This window comes from Amblyomma americanum, chromosome 9 (assembly GCF_052857255.1).
Source record: "Amblyomma americanum isolate KBUSLIRL-KWMA chromosome 9, ASM5285725v1, whole genome shotgun sequence".
NCBI classification, from domain to species: domain Eukaryota; kingdom Metazoa; phylum Arthropoda; class Arachnida; order Ixodida; family Ixodidae; genus Amblyomma; species Amblyomma americanum.
Genome location: NC_135505.1, coordinates 22,594,735 through 22,617,496, shown reverse-complemented (window position 1 = coordinate 22,617,496; position 22,762 = coordinate 22,594,735). Strand labels below are relative to the sequence as shown.

The window sequence follows — 22,762 nt, the reverse complement described above, 5'->3', positions numbered from 1 at the left end:
CGCCGTGACCAACCAGCGCGCTAGGAGCGCTGGGCCATGGTTATTTATGCTGGCTAGATACCACGGTAGGCGGTAAGCAGTAGCGGTATGCGCTATGCTAAATGTGTGTGATATCTTGCACAGGCTGTCACACCGTCGCAGTATCTCGCATTCGAGTTCGCATCCATAAGTAAGGGAACGTCACTGATCAGTGTTCCCTTCTGCGCCGTTGGCGTGCCGATGAAGCATCGCTGGGTCGACTGGGCGTTCACATGGTTGTTGTAACCATGCAAACGGCGCTGCCAGCCTTGGCACGAACGAGTTACAGAGAACAGGCAACCACGGAGTGCAAACTTCCGCGACGCGGTCAGATAGGCTGTTTTGATTGGTCCCTCCCCAAGTGTCGTCAATGGGAGAGAGAAATGGGAATCGGAAGCTGCGCGAAAATCGAGTTGAGGGCAGCATTTTGTTTGCTTGTATTTTGAGATTTCTTCACTGAATAACCTCCGTTCCTATGCATCGATTCCTGTAATTCTTTTTGAGTCAGCATCTGTGTGACATAAAGAATCCATCTGAAGTGTAACCGGCATCTGTTCAAGCAGTGTTTTGCAGCCCCTTTAATGCTGCAATCCATCACCAAATGTGTTAGTGGTGAATGTGTGAGAGAACACACAGACATTTAAAATGGAGGGAGCAAATATTAAAGTTTCGACTGTGAAGCAAATGTGGCTGTCAACAAGAATTGGCTGTAAGAAACAAACAAATTTTTTGCAAAAATTATAGCGTCAGCTTAAATTTCACATAAAATAGTTCTTCACAAAACAAGGCCGCAGGAAAAAGCAGGTTTCTTGCACAGCAAATTTACGCACCTTGATATAAATAAAGTCATTAAAGGAAAGAAGTCCAATGTGGCTGCTTGATCTCATAAATGTATGACACGTGATGTTAGTAAATACTGTCAAAAAGAGACCTAAGCCATTCAATGTCTTCAAAAAGCGACACCTGGAAGTTGTGCCTTGATGGCCACAGAAGAATACGAAGTAGCTTGTGTGTTGGCATAGGCCTGGACAACACTGAACTTGCACCCCTATGTAAGTTTAACTAAGGTAACTTACTTCCACCCTCTCATCAATGCTGCCAACTATGTCCCTACTCATCAGTAATTCCACACCTAGTTCTCACCTGTTTAGTAAAAACCATGATACAGTTAATTAAGCCCTAACACAATGAGCCAAGATAGGGTATATCGAATTATTGGTTCTACCTAAGAGACAGAATATCCCCTTGAGGATCCTATGTAAAGGTATAGGAAAGTCGCGTTTTATATCAACCTACAATTTCCCTGGATATTTTATACATTAAACGATGTGCCGCTCCCCTGCCAGTGGTGCTTCTAACAGTGCTATTAGACCACTTTCCACATCGAAGCCGGGTCGGCTGCATTGCCTTGGGCACCTGCTTGTGGCAACCACATGATGACGAGGTAAGCATGGGGTATGCTTGACGGTGGCCTTTGGTCTCTTCTCATTTTTCTCGTTACATCACCTATCAGCAGTCATCAGCTGGTGTGCTTTGTGAGCTTCTCTGCCAAAGGTATTGCGAAAAGCAACTGTGCCTTGATTTTCATGAAGTTATTCTATTTCTAGTGTGCGGGTGACAGGATTCGACATCTTATGGCAGGCAATGGCTAATTCCAAAGCATCATCCACTGCAGCTTCGAAGAGAAGCAGGTTAGGCCTAGCAATGCCTTGCAAGTAGTGTGCCAAAAGCACGCCGGCAGGTAGCATGTCACTGCAAGGAGCGTGTCGCTAGCATCTAGGTTACAGGAAAGCTTAACTATTGCCATTTTTTTATATATATCAAATTATCAATATATCAATCTAGTTCACAATTCCCTTCATGTTCGAGAGATCTGAGTTTGACTGTATTAGAAGATGTGAGCACCGTATAACAGTGTAACTGCCTCATCTGTCCTTCACTTGTCAAGCCTTATGGCATCACAATTAATGCCCAATAGCTCCTCGAACAACATAGCTAGGCTAGCATCACTTGATAAGGCCCTTGCATCAATCATTGCCAGGTTCAATATCCAATGGGAGCCTGTAAGGATCCAGAGATTCTTAGCACTCTCACTGAATGCTGCCTCTGGCAGTTAGGTACCCCTTAGCCACTAACACTCGGGGTCAAGGGTCAACTGACAGATGCCTCTTGGGGGTGGCTGAAATATGGCAAAATTTTGAACCACAGTGGTTAGTCTGAATCCTTGGTGAAAAAAATAATAATTTAGGGAGACCAATTGGACTGATGCAGAGGAAATGCAGTAGCATTCTTTTGCTCTCCAATCTATTCCAATTCTGATTATTCCAGTTCTGACTATATTCCAATTCCCATTCTATTCTAATTCTGACTATGCAACTCCCTGAGAAATTCGTCTTCTCCTCCAGCGGTTAAACGATGCACCACTGCACTGGCTGTTGGCTGTTTCAAGCACAGCTGCCAATGGGGCTTGTGAGATCCAGTTTGCTCTTTGCAACCAATGTGAGCTCCCGCAAACCCCATTTTTGCGCAGGTAGTTTCAGGAGGCTGTTTATTTTGCACTTGGGCCTGCGGTTGTCCGAGTTATTTCCTTCTTAGTCATTTTCATTTTTGACAAGTCATTCTTCGTTGGGCGTCGCCCTCCTCTTGCCTACTGGTGGAAAGAGGGAAGAGGAGATGGGACAGTTGGCAGGTGGAGAGAGAAAAATCTCCTTAAACACCTCTTGCCACAGTTGGCAGGTGGAAGGTTCATACAAGCGCTGCCCCCACCACCACCACACAGTTTTTGCCTTCATGGCCCTCCTAATGCTATCACGCTAAAACGATGGAGTGCACCTCAAAACCAGTGCGCCTTAGAACAGACCAGGGAATCCACACTCTGGCTTCCCCATACCACTGCATAGAGGATGCAGTGCACTCATCAACCAGATGAACTGAACCACCATCTTGACTGAGAAAATTCTTAATCTGCCGAGCGATGAAAGCAGAGTTTCAATCCACTGACACAATTTTCTTGTTACAAATTGCCAAAAATCGACCAAAAGATGCAGATTATAAACTGAAATTTTGCCTTTACAACTCGATAAAAGAAGACAGATATCAAAATTCTGAACAGTTACAGCGCTGAACTGAATGCTACTAATAACTGGGACTGGACTCTGTCTTCTATCAGTATTTTAAAAATAATAATTTTCCACAAATCTCAGCCAATTCACCATTTTTAAGCATAAAGTAACTTATCCAGTATGCACGGATGAATAGATGGGGGCTTCCCCTTTGTGGTGAGAATGTGGCAAGCAACACCTTGCACGAGTCAAGTTTCTCATAGTTTTTCACCCACAAGCTAATCCTAAAGCCTGAATAATTAAATATTAGGCTTTCTTGAAAGCTTCTGTCTTATTTTAGGGCTAATCCATCAATCCAAACTGAGTGATGGAAGTGATGATGAAGTAGATGAAATCTATCCACTGCCAGGTGCAGAAGTGTTGAGTACCAGTGTTGGCGGTAACGCATTACTTTTTTCGGTAACTTGATAACGCACTCGTTACCATTTCCGAAGTGTAACGGGCAACATACTTACGTTAGCATTTTTCGGTAACGTGACGTGTCACTAGTTAATTTTTTTTTCCAGTTGCCCCCCCTCTGCCACCCTTTTTTTTAAAAAAAAAAGCGCAGAGCGCCTAAAGTAATGTTGCAAATAAAAAAACAGGTGCTCTCGATGACTTTTTTTGCGGCTCGCATGCATGCCAGAATACAGCTGCCCTTGACAACGCACCCAACTAAAAAAAAACACAATAGTCATAAAGCACGAAACACGTGCAGGAGCACACATTCACACACCTGCCTTCACTTACCTTTCCTTCCTGAACCACTCAAACACAACTCTCTACAGAGTGGAAGCATGCTGAGCATTTTGGAACATCATATTTTTCAGAAGTACTGTAAATTTGTTGAGAGTTCAGAGATGTTTTCTTTGTGAAGTTAGAATTGATGATGAAGTGTCATTTTGTGTTTAATATCACATTCAGAAAATGGCTTCACCATGTGCCACAGAGTTAGAACCCACCACATGTAACTCTACAGGCAACTTTATGCCACTATAACATTGATAAGCTCGTGCACATTTGTGCAAAGTAATCTCGTTAAACCAGGATTTCGCGTAAAATGGTTGTTTGGGCTAGAAGTTATATGTGAAATATGAGCTTTATAAAATTTTTATTGTGAGTTCATAAAGCGAAGATGCACTAATTAAAATTTATGGTCATGAAGTAACGTCAAAGTAACGCGCGGTACTTTTTCTCAGTAACGGTAACGGTAGCGCGTTACTTTTTTTGTAGGTAACGTAGGGCGGTAACGTGTTCCTTTTTTCTTAGGTTAACAAGTAACGTATTTAGTTACTTTTTTTCTGTAACGCCTAAACACTGTTCAGTACCATGCTCATGGTACAACCTTTCGCCATTTTTAAGGCGATAGACTTGTCACGTGACCTTGTGACCACGTGACTGCCGCCAAACAACAACTGCCAACATGCTGCACATGCACAGCTTGACGTCGCCGCTTCCTCTGCCACGCTCGTGCCAGCTGCTAGTCTCTTCTGTCGTGAAATGAATTCAAGTGCGGCAAATTCAAATCAGTGACAATGAGTCGCAAACCGCTTTCGCCTTCCCGCAGTTAAGAGATATCTAAGTGCCTCCAACGAATTTTTTTTACAAAACAGGGGCACCACAGATCAAAATGAGCAAATTGACATGCCCTTGGATATGATTGGTACCCTCATCACCTGTCTCCACAGCATGCACACACTAGGAGAGTGGAGTAGCGATGCAGTCTGGTCAAACACTGTGTGGCATACAGCACTCTTGTTTCCGATAGTGCATGATGCAAAGCTCTGCTATGCTTATCACCTACTAGTTCTCACTCACTGCCACACACAAATTATGCAAGCTCAAGCAACGTGCTTCGTACCCACTTTAAAAAAAAAAGTCAGATCGGACTCCTCAACTGGGCCAAATCCGATTAGGCTCTTTAACTGAACCAAGGCACACCTCACACCAATCAGATTCCGAATGGTTCCAAATGTGCTAGGACAATTAGAACTGGACTTCTTTAACTATTCTGTACAAGCTTCTGCATGCCAACATGATGATGTGCTAGTATCTCAACGGACCACATGATACTGAGGAGGAAAAGGCACGTTTTATGCAATGGCTGATATTACCTGCTCTGCAAGGTAACAGCATACATGCATGTTGGAGCTGGCTCAAAAACTCAAACAAGATGGCACGTCTTTCACGCAGGTGGCGTTCAAGTGAGAACCATGAGAGGCTCACCTTGGAAGCTCATGATGTCATCGTAGAGGTCAAAGGTGAGCAGGGGCTCCTCCAGCTCCCTCAGGAACGTCTTGAGGATAACCGCCGCCACATGGATGTTCTTGTACGCATCAAAGTTGACGTACTTCCCTGCACATTGTATTGCAGCACTGCCTTACACATCGGTCTCACAGTGGGCATGGCCACCACCACCTCTAACGAAGGCCTGCACACTTCATGTGGCACACAAAATTGTATTTAATGTCTCCGAATCTGGTCCGGAGTACTTTAATATGGAAACATGTGAACCCGTCTTTTCCATGCGGTCATTTCGCCTATAGGCACTTTGCCTTGGTGGCACAGTTGCATCAACAGCTGAGCCACTCTGCAGACAACAGCTCGTCGTAGCTAGTTGCTTGTGAACAAGGCAGGTAGCATCACCATGCCTGGCATTGTTCAAGACCAAGCACTAGAGTGCTTCATTTTAGAGTGCTAGACTAGCACTGTCAGAGTGCTGGCAGAAGGAAGCACACTGGGGTGTTTCAGTCCGGTATATGCTGCTTCATTCTATACAGAAGTATATCCAAAATACATGCTTCCTTATTCCAGTATAGAATGAAGCGCCCTAGAGTGCTTCATTTTAGAGCAGTTCTGCCATTACTAGGCACTCACAAATTAGAAAAATTTGGCCATTTTAATGGGCAGTATGATTACACTTTTTAAATTTTTTCTAATAAATCAACAATTTTATTTTTTAATTTCTTCAATCCAAGGGCCACTACTAATGATATACTGTAAATTGATAACCTTTTTGCTAAGTCACGGTCTAAGAATCGAAAGGTGTCTCAACGAGCGCTCCGCAGGTGGCACAAAACCCTTCGCAGTTCTCGGCGCTTGCCCAGATGGCGCCACACGACTACGACTGCTTTTGAAGTTAGAAAGGGCGAAGTAACTTGGGCAGCAATAGACATTAGCAAGAAAATGTTGGAATATTGGGGAAGTATACATTGAGAGGAAATGAGAACAACTTGTTTAAATACAATGCTTAGCCAAAATGATTAACCAAGCAAAAAATAAGGTAAACATTTTCCAATAATTCTCTGTGTTTACTAATCGTTCTCATGGCTTCAGGTTATTTAGCTAGTGCGAAATATTGGGAATTCCAACAATTTGCTTGCTACCAGGCCGATAAAAAGTGGATGCCTGTATTCATCAGTCATTCGTAATTCATCGTATATATCAATTATACCCAGGAAGGATAAAATTCCTGCGGGCCCTCCTCCACAAACGGGCCTTGATTCACCACATTCTCGAGGACCGTCGAGCAATGTGAAGCTTAACACGGCGTTTTTTCGGCACCGGAATATTTTGCCTCTCAGCAGGCCTTTTCCGTTCCTTCCTGACTTCCGACAGGCGCGCAGAGTGGTCAGGGAACCTTGTTGGCACACCTTTCGCAAGACAAGGTCACTGCGGTGTACGTATGAGTACATGGCCCTTGTATATGGCTTCCCACGTTTTCGACACGAGATGAGGCTCGAAATGTTCCTCACATAAATAGCCTGAAGGTTGCAGCAAACGGTCACTACGTGGGATAGCATTTCTCCACACCTTCAAGCGTTCCTCGTCCTTGGCGCCCAAAACAGTGACATTTCTTTGCATGACTTGTAGCCTGTCGTGCATTGTGGAGCAAAGCACTTTCGTCCCATTGTCGAAGCACCGGCAACAGCACCATATACCACCATAGTTAAAATACAGTCATGTTTCAGTCAAAGAACGACAATACAGACCAAATTGGAAGTCCGTGCCGAAGAAAACTTACGTTCAACGGCGCGTTTACTGCAAGCAGACGACAACGACATGAAAGGCGGGAGGGCCCACTGTTGTGTGCCGCCATCTGTCGGCAGGCAGCGAAACTGCGAGACTCTTCGCACAACGTTCAGAGCACAGGACAAGCAGCGCTGTTGGTACACCTCTCTATTCTTACACTGTGCCCTAAGTTTCCGTTGCGTGGGCAATACAGGATAAAGAATTGTACTCTTAATGAGGGGCAGCCTTTTCTTCCTCCTCATACAATACTGTGCACAAAAAGTGAGGTCAGCTGTTAACATGGTTTTTATTGCTTTATACTTACATTTTCATTTCTTCCGGTTATACCTCTGCCACTTCCCTACCCTCACTTGTTTTTTATAACATTTTGTTACTGCTGCCTGATTATGTTCAGTTGTTACCAAAACTGTTTAACTTATACTTCATGCATAGCCCACCTACAACCCCTGCCTTCCTAAGAGGACCTCAGGGCCAGCGTGAATAACATAATAAACTGGAATAGACTCCCCCACCCTCCCCAGGACCACTCACCCTCGTCAAAGAGCGCCTGCACCGCTTTGACGACCTGAGTGTTGGCGGACCGCCGGAAGATGCCCTCCGTCTCGAGTGCTGCAAAACATGAGGAAGCGGAACAGAAAATTGAGTACACACCTAGCCAGCCATGGCTTCACCATCTTCAGCCTCTAGTGGGTTTCCAGTGCATGGCTGCTGTTGTTTGGCATCAGCACATTCTGCACCTTACAGAAAAAGTGGCCAGATACTGTACTCCATCTCACCTCTGCGAAGGCAGGGGCAATCTGAGCCGCGCTTTGCCACAGGCATACGCAGTGCCGTGTCAGTGCAGACTTTTGCTGATCTAGCGAATAAAACGCTCGCTGTAGTTTCAAAACACCATCCAGATATACCTTTCAAACTACTGAGATAATTGTTTAATAAAATATTCACAACACTGCTCAAATATTTGAGGGACTTTTGACTATTTGTTGTCTAGTTTGGCCCTCAGTGGATGAGACAACTTTACCATTCGCAGTGCTGACCCTCACACATGTCCACATAGTGACTCAGCGCTGCTTTCAAGGTCTCAGTTATGTTTCTTCGCACTCATTCCCATCAAACAATTCATGACATTGCAGCCACTTTAAAAATGCTTGTGCTCGCAGAGCAAGCAAACAAAAACAAACATTCACTGGAACAGGCACACCAGAGCTGCCATAAAACAACATACTTCCAATTCATATTAAAACTAATTTTCTGCATTCCGTTTGCATGCCTGGTTAGATACATTCCTACGTAAGATCCTTCAAATTTCAGCACATTACATTGCGCACACAACACCTGCAGACACTGCACCTTGTATGCGAAGAATTCAATCGTGCTCAGAGTGTGCCCACATATGTGCTGCACGTGCTTGTTTACAGTGCCACAATGGGGCACCAATGAGGTGCCCAACCATGTGCCAGCTGCAGGCCAGCCACAATTCATCACTGCTTCTGGCGGCAGGCTGCATGTGAGTCAATACGAACACGAGCACATGCAATTCACACCTCTTGTGGTTAGAGATGTAAAATTTCAAGAAAAAAGTAGCCAAAGAGTTGTACACAAATCTATACAGTAGCCAATGTAATCAGAAGATAAATGAGACAGTAGTGAACAGCAATGCGTCATCCCACCAGTAATGAAAGAGGAAGTAAAGAAAGCCTTAGGAGCAACGGAAAGGAGAAAAAGAGCTGATGAGGATCAGGTAACAGCGGATCTGTTGAAAGACGAAGGGGAGATCCTGCTAGAAAAACTAGCCACCCTGTATACGCAATGCCTTATGACCTCGACCGTACCCTTGGAAGAACACTAACATTGTCTTAATTCATAAGAAAGCAGATGCCAAGGACTTGAAAATTACAGGCTGATCAGCTTACTGTCCGCTGCCTACAATTAAGGTATTTACTAAAGTAATCGCTACTAGAGTCAGGGGTGCCTTAGACTTTAATCAACCAAATGATCAGGCAGGCTTTCGTAAAGGATATTCCACAATAGATCATATTCACACTATCAATCAGATGATATAGATATGCGCAGAATATAACCAACCCCTATATATAGCGTTCATTGATTACGAGAAAGCATTCGACTCTGTGGAAACCTCAGCAGTCATACAGGCATTGCGTAATCAGGGGGTAGAAGAGCCTTATGTAGAAGAGCCTTATGTAGAAGAGCCTTATGAGAATACTTAAATAATCTGCGATTTGCTGATGACATTGCCTTGCTGAGTCACTCAGGAGGTGAACTGCAAATCATGATCAATGAGTTAGACAGGCAGAGCAGAACAGTGGGTCTAAAAATTCACATGCAGAAAACTAAAGCAATGTTCAACAGTCTAGCAAGGCAACAGCAGTTCACAATTGGTACTGAGGTGCTGCAAGTGGTAAAGGAACATGTCTACTTAGGGCAGATAAGTAGCGTTGATCCGGATCATGAGAAGGAAATAACTAGAAGAATAAGAATAGCGTGGAGCACATATGGCAGGTTCTCTCAGATCATGAATGACAGTTTACCATTATCCCTCAAGAGGAAAGTGTACAACAGCATAATCTTACCGGTACTCACCTACGGGGCAGAAACGTGGAGGCTAACGAAAAGAGTTCAGCTTAAGTTAAGGACAACGCAGCGAGCCATGGAAAGAAAAATGGTAGGTGTAACGTTAAGAGATTGGAAGCGGGAAGAGTGGGTGAGGGAACAAACACGGGTTAATGACATCCTAGTCGAAATTAAGAGGAAGAAATGGACTTGGGTAGGGCATGTAAAGCAAAGGCAAGATAATCGCTGGTCCGTAAGGGCAACGGAGTGGATTCCAAGAGAAGGCAAGCGTAGCAGGGGGCGGCAGAAGGTTAGGTGGGTGGATGAGATTAGCATGTTTGCAGGCTTAGGGTGGGCGCAGCTGATAAAGAACAGGGTTAATTGGAGAGACATGGGAGAGGCCTTTGCCCTGCAGTGGATGTAGTCAGGCTGATGATGATGACACAAGTTTTGCACACGTGCTCTCGCAAGCCTGTTGAGCAGCTTCATACGCACATTACTAAACTTCGAGTAGTTTATCTCGTGAAGCAGACGATGGGGAGTTTGAAGCAGCTTACATACAACTGACATCAGCGGCTGGTTGCTACAACCGTCTTGCCACCCTGCGTTGCAAACAACGCAATTACACCAAAATTTTACAAATTTTGACAGCTTTTTAAAATTTCGTCCAGGCAATGAAATATAAAACTTTTTCCCCCACTTTCCAAAGTTTTTTTCAGGTGCTCACATCTCTGCCCGTGGTGCTGCAAGAGCCTGCGCTGACCAATGTGCACGAGGCCAGACTCTTATACCACAGTCCCTGAAATGCCCAGCCTGCCATAGAATCTGGCCCAACACAGCTCGCCCTTAAGGGAGTTCACTGCACACAGCACAGACCATGCGGAAGACTCTGGTAGCCACCCTTTCCACCCTGTTCGTGTTCCCAGAGTGTAAGCTGCTGCATTTTGCTAGGCTACAGCTTCTGTCAGCACACTGACAGGACGATCACGGAGGAAAACATGAGGGGCAGAAAAGAAACAATGGAGTTGCTTAAGTCACCTTGAGAGTGGAATGCGACAGCATTAGATTTCACATCTGGCATAGTTTCTGTTGCAACTGTTGTTGCGTTTGCGTGTTTCTTCGAACCTGTCAGTCCATCGACCGTCATACTTGGACTGCTAGCTGCAGCAGAAGGTATCCGCTATGCAGTGATGGTGCCTACATTTGCATAATTGCATTTTTTTTCTCATTTTTGATTTCCGATTCTCTATCTAGGTTGCTGCCTCGAAACTAGATAGCTCACAAACCAGTAGCAGATTGTGATGGTGTCACAATGTTCTGTGACCTTTCTCAACCAATCGCCAATTTAATTGCCTCTGACCTTCCCCAACCAATCACCACTTCAGCTGCCACCTGTCATAGTGGGCAGAATGTGGTGATGTCATGAGGTCATGTGACCTCTCTCATCCAATCAGCGAGTTTCGTCTGTGACATCAACAGGGTTTTGGTGTGACAGCAACTCTAATGCTGTTACATTAAAAATTACTCTTTTTTATGCCACTGCCGTATATCATCACAGCAGACTCACTACACTGTCCACTGAGTTGAATTTTGGTCACCACCCCGGTGCATATGTGCAACGAACACAAAAGAGCAATTAATGCAAGAGTACAACACACCGTGTGAAACATGCGGTGCATAAAAACATAGAGATACAGAAGTGGACAAGCATTGCATGAGGATAAGCAGTGTTTTTTTTTTTGTCACATCTTAGGGAGAACTGTAACAAGGCGTCAGTGAGACAGCAATGGGAGCGTACCGTTGTCGTTGTCCAGGTATGTGACACAGTCCCGAACGACATTTGGAATCGGATCCCCACTGTTGTGCTTCTTGATGCTGCATCCAGAAGAGGCAGAAGGGTTCACAATGAGCTCAGCCAATGACAGCAGCACAGCCTGCACTCACACGCCGCCAGACCACTCGAGACGCACAAGTGGGCTGGTCCCTCAAGCGTGTGAAAAAGCAGAGGTTGGACCGGACCATAGCCCATCTGCTCTGAAGCTCATTACCTCGGCCTAACTGCGTCTATCGCAGGACAAGGGTCCCTCCCATACGCCAATTAAGGGGGGCACGGCTTTCAACACCAACTTTCTTACATTACAGCGAAGCTGTATACCTCTACCGTCCAAGGAAATTTTCGTGTCGTCGTCAGCAACAAACCTCACGAGTGGAAAAGTACCCAACAGCATAGAAATCGTACATCATAGTGATCCTAAAGAAGTCATAACATAAAAAAAGGAAAGAAGCAAAAAATCATCAAAAAATAAAATAATTTAAAAAATTGGAAAAAAAGAACCTTCATCCCACAGACGCCACAGCGTGTTGCAGCATTGCCAAGGAGTCCATGGAACTGGAACATTGGACAATTTAAGAGAAGGAAATACACCACAAGGCAAGGAAAATGAAATGAAAATTGGTTTTATGGAAAGAAAATGATGCCTGTCTCACATATCTCCCTGCACACCCAACCGGCACCTTAAACATTAGGTTCCCATCATTTGAATCTCTCGGGTGAAGTGCAAACTGCATGCTGTAAGATAACCATGCCTGCAAAGTGCAAGCCCCATAACGTATGATGACGACGCCTGCAAACAACCTGCAAACAATGCGAAGCATGTTTCTTCTCCCTGTGGGAAGTGTCATTGTTGTGAGCAAAAAACACCAGGCTAAAAATTAAATGCAAGCAGCATAGCTTCGCTGTCCAATGACCTTCACAGCGTGGATTGGAGCCACTATTTTTTTTGATGGATTTTCATGAAACGTTTTCAATATACCTATCTGAAGAACTCTTTTTAGAGCGCAGCTCTTAGACACCCATTTCTGCGCTCTGAATCATTGTCAGCGTAACCGCAAGCGAAACGCCACCTGCCGTGGCGAGAGCGGAGGAATGGACAACCAGAAGGTGGCTGCCAGGGAAAGACCCCGGAGAGTGGCTAGCAGCATAACACCCCCAGCAGTGGCAGGTGTCGTGTGAATAGGTGCGCTCAAATTTGGCATCACTGACTATTGCAATCGTTTGTCATTTGTTAATACAAATTTTTCTCTTCTAAACCCTGTGAAACGCCTGAAGACTAGACTAACTGCAGCAAAAGAGTGGTCCAACGTTCAGTGCATTTCAGTGCATGCTAGACACGATGACATTCTTCACCGAAGTGAAAGCTGCTTGTTTTAGGCCAGTGATGCTCCAGACGATGCGGATCCCCAATTGGTTTCATGCGGTTCAACGTCCGAAAGCTACTCGGGCTACGAGGGACGCTGTAGTGGAAGGTTCTGGATAATTTTCACCTCCTGGGGTTTTTTAACATGCACCGACATCACAAAGTACTGGGGCTTCTAGCATTTCGCCCCCATACAAATGTGACTGCAGTGGCCGGGATCGAACCTGCGTCTTTCAGGTCAGCAGCCGGGCACCACAACCACTGAGCCACTGCGGCGACCCAACGAATTCCCTTGATCAAATTCTGGTCGAATCAAGCAAGTAAATCATTCAAACGTGGTGTACCTCTGCATAACATTTCAGTGCAAATAAGTTTGTGATTTAACCAAGAGAAGCATTTTACAGTGCGCATTTAGCGTCGAAACAGTCAGTACGTGTGTAAGTGGACAGTGAGCAACACTTACTGTTCCAGGGTGGCCCGGAACTGCTGGGTGGGCGAGTAGACGGGCACAGCTGCCTTGTTGAAGAAGCCGCTGCTATGCGAGTGCGGGATGCGCGCCACTTTGGCATTGGCGAGCAGCTTGCGGTCATGCCTGCAACAACAGACAGTGCCAACCGTGACCATTAACAATTTATTTTAGGTATGAAATAGACAAAGATGTCATTCTGAAGGTTTAAAATCGTATGTTTTACAAAACAAAAGCAATGCTGAGGCCACCTAATCAGCACTAAAGAATGCTGAACTGATGAATAACATGCAGAGTCGAGGCACAGAGCAGCACGTCAAAGGGACACTGACCAGAGCATAACACAGGCTCGGTCTCTTGGGCCAGTTTGAGATGGCACCAAAACTGTACACCTACTCTCGAACCAGGCCAGGCTACAAATTTATGGTGCGCACTGCAATTGACAGTGCTTTACACAGACACACCATTTCATGTAAGGCCACAGTATACAGCACCTATGCTGAGTGGCCCACAAACAGCCATGTATGTCCATTCATTTTCAGGAACAGCTGCTCAAGCTCTTTGATCACACCAGTAGCAATACTCCCCACATAGCCCATGTATCGAAATTTGGTGCCCAGATTAGGTCAAAACTTGGAGGTCAGCTCACTGTTGTGCCATCTGTGGGCAGAAAAATAAACTTCGTACTCAGTATGGTTAGTGGGGCACTGAAGGGAAATAGAGTAAAAGCTCGTTAATTAGAACTTGGTTAATTCGAACTGACACCCGGCTACCGACACAGCCTTCTGCATTTCAATGGGGGGAAACTCTCGGTGATTCAAAAAACGGCATCCGCTAGGCTTAATTCAATCTAGGAGCCACTGGCTGACACTGCTCCTTGTAGACAGAAGTTGACCCATAGCGAGTAAAATAAGCTCCAAATTTACCAGAGATGTAAAACAATGAAAAGTAAAAGAAAGTCGAGTGCACGAGGCTCACGGAGCTCACGTTCTGGTGCATGCAGTAGCAAGTTTTCGCTGCCGGAGCACTCGCCCGTGCCACTGATGCTTCGGCGCGAGCCGTTCGAGGTTTTCGTTGTGCTGCGGTCGCTGGGTCGCTGGGATGGCTGCTTTTGCTGGTGCCGCGAACACGAGCTACGCGGACAGCAGCGTGGAGATGATGGAGCCCTTGAGTGACGTCGATATAATTGAAACTGCACGCTCCCAGCAGACCTCCCAGGGCTCAGTGCAGTGATGAACAGCCGACAGTGATGAGTCCGACGGCGGCGATGAGACTATGCCACCTTAACGTTAAGTGCACATGAAGTAGCGTCAGCACTTGATGCTGCAGCATGCTACTTCTCTGTCAATGAGAACTCTGACGTTCCGCAGGAGCTTTGGGCAAGTTGCAGATGATGCTGATGGATTCTCGGCAGAAGAAACGCAAGCAAATGCACTTCGCTGATTTAATTTTGACAACCCTTTCCCGTAAATAAACATGTTTTGGAGCATAAATAGCATCACATATTCCAGCACTAAAGCTCGCTGCTCACGCAAATGCATTCCAGTACATGTTTCTGGTGCATAACTGGTAGATCAATTTATTTCATTTGCCACAAGGACCAGATAAATTTAATCCTCAAAATATGCCCGCCACAAACGTGTAGTAGTGGCTAGCTCGCGATAACGAGTCTAGATGTGACTGCTTCGGGTTCAGCCCGTGCGGTGAGGCGCTACAACCGCTCATTCTAGCGTCCATTCGATAATTCGAACTTCTCTTAATTCGAACAATTTTCCGGTCCCCTTTGAGTTCGAATTAACAAGCTTTTACTGTACTACCTTTTTACTCGCATAATAAACCCACTCACATAATGAATTCACCCCCAACCTCCAACCATTAGAGAGACTTTATTTTTATGACCTCACGTAAAAGATGTGCACATGATTATCAGGGCAGGTGTTAAGCCTGTTTATTTTATCTCGCCATGACTGGCCGCCGCCACCGACTATCACAAAATTGTCAGATCGTCCCGTGATACAGCAGACACTCTTGAGGCGAACGATGCTAACACTAGCCACACATGAATACCAGTGATGAGGGATGCAACATGTTGACCGTGAGCTTCTGTTGATGGTGGGTAGACAGGCGAGTGAGTGGAAGGGCTGGTCAATAGGTGGACGGATGAACGTATCACATGAAATTTTGACCGTTGCAAAAAAAATATCTGTCAAAACCTTTTCTCTGCACAATGGACCCTCCCCCCAAATTGATGTCAATTTCTCTGAAAAAAAAAGGTTCATTACATAAATAAATACGGTATCAAACTGAACAAGTCGGATAGACTATTCCTTAAGAACACTACTAATGTCTTTTTCTGCGCAAAAAATGTGATTGTGTTGCTGAGAAAATCGCATAAGAAAGTCCCGAAGCTAGGCCTGTGTGATTATTCAGTAATTTCAAACATTCGATTGAACAGTTAGGTATTTGACATTCGACTCGACCCGAATGTTTGGTATTTGCAATCTCAAAGTATTCTTCCAGAGCAAATAACGCTTCTGGAACTCTTGTTTCGTACTCCGGGATCACAACACGGCACGTGTGCAACCAAAGCCCCGACTCCGTGCTGTGTGCCTGCGATCCCACGCGTATGCTGGAGCCGGTCGTTACATGCTTGTACTAACAGACGTGAGCAAACAAGGCAGATCTTGTTGACGCGCTTCCGCGGCGCCAAGATCTGTACCTGCCAGATGCTTGCAGCTGGCCACGCACCTCGTGGTGCGGCGGTGTGCATCAATAGAGAAATTTAGCATACTGCGGTCCGTTTCAGCAAGCTGCTAGTGCGCACGTGCTGATTGGTTCCAATGGGGTAGGCATGCAAACAGCTGGTTACCGCCTTGTGGTGTCGTCAGGGCGATCTGCGCATGCGCAGTGGCTCATCGCTAAAGCAGATCGCGCTGTGCTAAATTTCTCTAACGGGTCTGAGCTGATTGCAGGTGCCACGTGAAATTCGCGAATCAAGCGTGACGGTGCGATATCAAGAGGAAGCAAGCACAAGGCACATTGCAACAGGCACTCCTTTCTGATGCCTGATGCGAGGTGGCGCTGGACGCACAGTGCATACGCCTAGCAGGTGTTCACGGTGTCGTCACTTAAAAGCACTGGTTGCGCAACGACGCAATTGCAATGAAGACCAGCACTTCGGGGTCCCATAGATGGGTCTCACACCCCACAAATACGTCAGCTCCGCATGCAGGCCAACTCCCTAATTTCTGATGGCCACTTCTGCAGGAGCGCAACACAGCTTGAATGAGTGTGATAAAGTTCAGCACAACCTTTTTTTCAAGTAATGGCGTTGTGTGTTTGAAAAATACATGATTTTGAACATGCTTATTTTCATATTCAACCTTTTGTGTGTACCAAAAGTGCTGGAAATATTTTCTTTTAAATTATTCGAAGAAAATTACAGTTCCATTCGAATTCGCTTCGAACCAAAAAAACCACTACTCGCACATGCCTGCCTGAAACCCTTCCGCACTGAAAACGCCTGGGAAAAAATTAACTACCGTGACATCATTTATAATGACACTTTTGCAACGGAGCTCTCCGGCCAATCAGAGGCCCCACTTTCAAAGACGGGAAACATGGCCAGAAACCAAAACTAGCCCGCTAGTGCCATTGACCGGTCGAGTCGGCCATCACGGCCGCAAGGTACAAGTACAGGCCACTTCAGCTGACCCACTATACCTTGTACCCCACTGAAAGGCAGAAGATCTCTGCTGCATCATGTGCGTTTGTGTGCTACGAGCGCATACTGTAGCCATAGACTGCATAGGTGTGAAAGAAACTACGTGAAGTTATCAAGGGCAGCTGCAGACTGCAGAACAAAGTGCACAAGTGAAAAATTGCAAGTGGATTGCTCATCAAACGGTGCACAGTGCTGTTGATAGTATCTCATTTGTAAACTTCAGTAGACTCTTGTTAATTCAATCTTCAAGGGACCAGACATTTTTGCTTGAAATATCAGAAGTTTGAATTATCAGAAGACCACCTTAATATGATCCAAGACTATTCTGAATACAATTTGCCCCATCGATATCGGTGCATAGTATAATAGTATTGTGAGCACAGTGCGGGACCCTCGTCTTCATCTGTGAATATTCATCATCATCTCGCATCTTCGTCTTTTGAGGAGTGGCCGCCATATTTGCCAGCGGGAATAAAGAGCTCGCTTGGTCCACAGTCTCACAAGTGGTGGAGGTGCTGGGTATCGTTGACTGAGGTAGGGTTTTGGCCAGCCAGCGTGGTAAAAGCAAAGGAGCCGATGCCTTTAAGAATGTGACGGAAGAGAGCTCGTCCTTGATTAGATCACGCAATGGCGAGGTCAAAGGCCGGTGCGAGATGATGATGAATATTCACAGATGAAGACGAGGGTCACGCACTGTGCTAACAGTATTTTTGGATGCAAAATACTATTTTTACTAGGGGTGTGCGAATATTCGAAATTTCGAATATGAATCGAATATCTGATATTCGATTCGTATTCAAGAAATTTAAATCGAGAATTTCCGAATATTCGAAAATTCCCGAATACTTGCCAGCGATCGTATACTGTGCAGACTTACATAAATTCGACCACGGGAAAACCACAACATCTGGGCTAATTAACCGATGATCCAGTTAAAAATTCCAGGAAAGCAATACAGAGGTCCTATTTCCTTCCTTTTCCGTCATTTATCACGCGGTCTGATCGCATTCCGACGCCGCTAGGCTTGACATCATGCGAGATTTAGCAAATGGGGTTTCCCACATATCACCTGTGCTGCAAACAAGATGGCCGAGGGCCATCTTGTTTGGAAATGGACGAAAGCAAAATCGCGCTTTTTTTTAATTTAATCGTCCCGTAAAACGTTACACATTTAATGCCCACATCCGAAGAATGCGTCCTGTCGCATTCATAACTCTCTGAGAGTGACCCCCGCCATCCCATTTTGTAAACTACGCTATGCGGGAGAGCCTACTTGCGGAATTTCGCGGGAGCCTCTGAAGGGGCGCGTGGAGTTGTCACAATAGGGCAAGCTATCCTGTAAAAATCCCCGCCTATTGCATGGTGCATTGTAACCCGCGCACCTCTTTAGTGGGCGTAACGGCAGGCGTGACAACGACCAGAAGGCCCCTGTCGCTCGGTCAAAAAATAGCCTGGCCGCGTAGTTTCGGTTTCTGAGCTTCGCCGCAGCCCCGCGGCAACTGCAACTGTCGACCCACGCATTCGCCGGTAGTCCAATCCCAGCTCCGCGCGGCTTTTGGTCGCAGGCTGGTGCATTGCAGGTGATTTATGTTTCTTTTTTAGAAGCCGTCTTGCCGTTCCGAAGCCAGTGTGTCTACCCCGGCCCCTTGCTTGCATTTGTGTTGTTCTCCAAAACAGGTGGCTCGTCACGGGCTTACAGGTGTTAGCGCGATAGAGCTGCCTCATAAGGTCTAACTTCATCTTCGCGTTTTCGGCAGTTTTTTTTTTTTTTGGGGGGGGGGGGGGGGGGGGGGGGCACGGGGAAGTTTATAAACCTAGGCCTTCAGACCATCACATAAAGTGGGCATTTCTTCCAGTCCCTTGAACTCTGAATGAATGAGATTTTACTAGTCAGCAAGCTATTTTTTGTTGCCAGTCTTGTCACTTTACGGATTTTGTTTTGCATGACCTCATTACAGTTTGGATACTGTTATCCGGTGATCCATAACCAACTTGCCCAACAACTGGTTTTGGTTTTGGATATTGTTATGCTGTCTCATCAATAGTAGACATTTCTGTGGACGTTTTTTTATATGGTACTGAGGCAGTCTAGTTTTGTTTATTTTAGTTGCAAAGACCATACACTATTTTGGAAAAAGTAACGGCAACAACGTTTGCTTGTTTATTATTTTCTGAAATTTTTTTTTGTACTGAACAGATATTCGATTCGATATTCGAAGCCATTTTTTCTTCATATTCGCATTCGATTCGTGTCCAAAAATTTCAACGTTCGCACACCCGTAATTTTTACACATGCTAATGTAGCTGAATGCTTTAGCACAACATAAAGTATAGGTGAAAGGCGCAGTGATCTATCTGTTTACTGAAGTGTAGTTGTAAAGAGTTATTGATAAAGCACTGGTTTTTCAATACAGCAAAACCTCAAGGGACTGGAAAAAAAAAAGTCGGAGTCATCTGAAGGTTGAAAAGTCGAATGGCTACAAAAAAAATTTGAGAAACAGTTTCACATCGCAGCTAATTTAACTGGTGAAAAAATAGCCAATGGTCGTCTTTTATTTTAGTGTAAAATTGCGTGCCAATGATGATTTTTTAGAATTCCGTCAAGGTGTACTGCATGCCCACTGTTGGAAATATCAAAGCAGAACTGCTCCAAAATAGTAAGGCCTCCCGCGGCCTCCTTCAGAGGTTCGATGCAGTAGCAAAGGAGCCTCCTCACACGCGGCAGTGTCTCTGTAAGGAGGCTTCACCACACGAGTTGCTCATAATGAGCGTGCATTATTGACATAATGGACCACGCAGACAGAATTATCACGAGTCTACTTTACATAGAAGGTATGATTGCAAACAACTCTTGTCACTGATTCTGCTGTGGTCAATGCGACTTCTACATTCGTGAATTGCTTCATGTGAGTTGCAAGTGGAAACAAATAGGGGTATGTTCCATCCAACTGTAGTCTGCCACCCGCCAGCTACAGCTGTTAGCAGGGAATACATGCATAACCTTGGCGAACACGCATCCGCTGGTTGAACGTTTTTTGCACAGAAGCACACATTTGATTAACGCCAATTTAGCTGTATATCGCATCAGTATGCAACAGCTTCACCATATAAAATGAGCACATGAATGAAAAGCACTAAAATCCTGTGTTGTGGGCCGGCACCTCACGCACTACGTGCCTGATGACCTGCATTCAAAAACTTTCTTTAACGATCAAAATGAGAGGCGATGGTGCATGCATGTGGTACTTCTCAGATATTTTTCAGCAGATATCAAAGCATATTTGCCAGTGGGGCACACAAGCACATTAGCGACAATACTCACTCGAGCACCGGCTCAGGTATCCGCAGCTGGTCGTAGTGGACGTGCTGCTTCAGCTCATGCAGGTGGTTCACGTAAGAGATTTTCCTCCCAAATTTGGCACTGCACCATGGGGGAGGAGAAAAGGTGAAACGGCACTCTCTTTCCCTTGTCTTGCTTTGCACACTCACTAATATGGAATTCACTGCCATCAAACACATAAAGCTAGCTTCCAATTTTAGGTCAGCTGTAAGGAAGCATCTTTTTAATAACTGCCTACTGTAATTCACTGCCAACAATTGAAGACACCTTGCTGTTCCCAGTAGGAGATGACAAACTAGAAATAGCTTCACCAAGCAGTTACTGAACACAACCCAAGAGATGCCCATTTAGACAGCATGATAACACTGACCCTTGAACGTACTAATTTGAACACTTTTCCATTATTGCTATTGTATCAAACAAATGTACAACATTGGCATTTCAGATGGATATTTACTTCATAGTCTGTGCACTACACCACATGGCCTATTGAGACATATGATCTGTTTGCTGGTCTGCTGCAAACTGAATTTGAATTTGATGCTATTGCTAGCGGTGTGCAAATACTGAAATTTCAAATATGAATCGAACACAAATATGAAGAAAAAATTGCTTCAAATATCAAATATCTCTTCAGTATGAAAAAAAAGAATTCAGAAAAACATAAATAGGTAAATGTTGTTGCTAATAAATTTTTCAAAACAGTGTACAGTTTTCGCAACTGAAATAAACAAAACTGGAGCACTGAAGCTCAGAAACCGAAACAAGGCAGCCACGGTACTTTTTAACTTAGGACAAAGGTCCCTTGATCCTTGTCATGCTTTCCGTTATGCGTACTTAAGAGATGCATAAGTTACAATGCACTATGCAATAGGAGGGATATTTACGTGATCGCTTGCCTTGTTGGCGACATCCTGACTCGCCCCTTAGGGAGCCTCACACAAAATATTGTGAACGGGCTTTTCTGCATGTTATAATTAACCAACACGATGCTGCACAGCTCACACTAGAAGAGTGGTGAAGGCAACAGAATGAGTGCCATTGGTGTGGGGTTTAGGTATGTAACACATTATGGATCCAAAGGACCAAACAAACGTTTTCACATTGTGATTGTTCAAAGCTGGTGGTCAGCCAACCTTGCTCTCATGATGTGTGATATATGGGAAAGCCCACTTGCGGAATTTCACACGGAATCCAAGCCTACTGCATTCAAATGTGATTGGTCCACGCAATAAACGATAGAGAAGAAAGCAAAGAGGATGCCCTTGTGCTGATTTTCTGGCACTTTAAACTCGGTCTGGATAATTTTTCCAAAGCTCGTGGCTTTGCCTCGGTCGGACTTATGAAAGTTAGTGCGGTACTCAATCGCTGGCACATATTTGAAAATTTTCAAGTTCTCAGGAATTCTAACTTCAATTCAAAATCAATTTCTTAAACCAAAAATGAACCAAATATCAAACATATTTGTATTTGAATTTTCGAATATTCGCACACCACTAACTGAAACACAACTCCATAAACAATAAAAGCAGAAAAAGTATCAGTACTATACGATAACCGCATCTGACTGTGGCAGCTAAAAAAGGCCGTATAATAAAAATAATAAGAAGAAGACTAAAATCAAGATGAGTATAATAAAAATGAGAGAACCTGCACGAAGCTTACTGCACACTCCTGACCTATCTTCCTGCAGCTAAAAGCAGTTAAAGGGGGACGCAGCTTTGAAACCCCCAGAAATGACCAAAAAATTGATTTCTTTGACAACTGTTGTATACGCTTGTATGCCTAGTTTTTCAGACTGTCCCTAAGGTTCACTGCTGAAATCGATTGGGAAGTCCTCTAAAAAAACTGTTTCGTGAAATGGGTGCCTCCGCATTGCAGGGAAATGCTTGAACAATGAATGTTTTTATCTGTTACAGTTTACTGCCTGAATACTCTATCTTGCAGATTTCTTCGCAACTGCTTTATCCATTTTGACCATGTTTGTTTTGTTGCACCGCTAGGACCATACTGCAGATCAAGAGATTCTTTGTTTTTCAAATTTTTTAATATTATATTTCTCGTATGAAATTTCCTTCTCACTCCAGATATGTAAACAGACATTGTATTGCAAAAAAATTCAGAACCAAAAGTTGCGCTTTGTGAAAAAAAAGTCTAAGAATGGCTTGACATGTAGCACGCCAGGCGAACCAGCCTTCTGCCACGTTTTCTTATCTCTGCAGCTTTTCCCAAAGACTCGGAGAGAAAGAATAAATATTATAAAACGATTTTCTGGGGATATAACAGTCAAATATTGAGAGAGGAGTCATAAAA

At 44.7% G+C, this 22,762-nt stretch overlaps 1 protein-coding gene across 5 annotated transcripts in view; it reads right to left on the bottom strand.

The window, feature by feature from the left end:
- LOC144105434 (rho GTPase-activating protein 1-like) overlaps positions 1 to 22,762 on the bottom strand; it is a 168,502-nt gene that overhangs the window by 13,742 nt on the left and 131,998 nt on the right. For all 5 annotated transcript variants that reach the window (XM_077638549.1, XM_077638550.1, XM_077638551.1 and 2 more), the window contains 5 exons: positions 20,432 to 20,530; positions 13,383 to 13,511; positions 11,521 to 11,597; positions 7,683 to 7,760; positions 5,346 to 5,474 (listed from right to left, as the gene is read on the bottom strand). In XM_077638549.1, the coding sequence (XP_077494675.1) occupies positions 5,346 to 5,474; positions 7,683 to 7,760; positions 11,521 to 11,597; positions 13,383 to 13,511; positions 20,432 to 20,530 (512 nt within the window). The remainder of the gene's footprint in view (positions 1 to 5,345; positions 5,475 to 7,682; positions 7,761 to 11,520; positions 11,598 to 13,382; positions 13,512 to 20,431; positions 20,531 to 22,762) is intronic.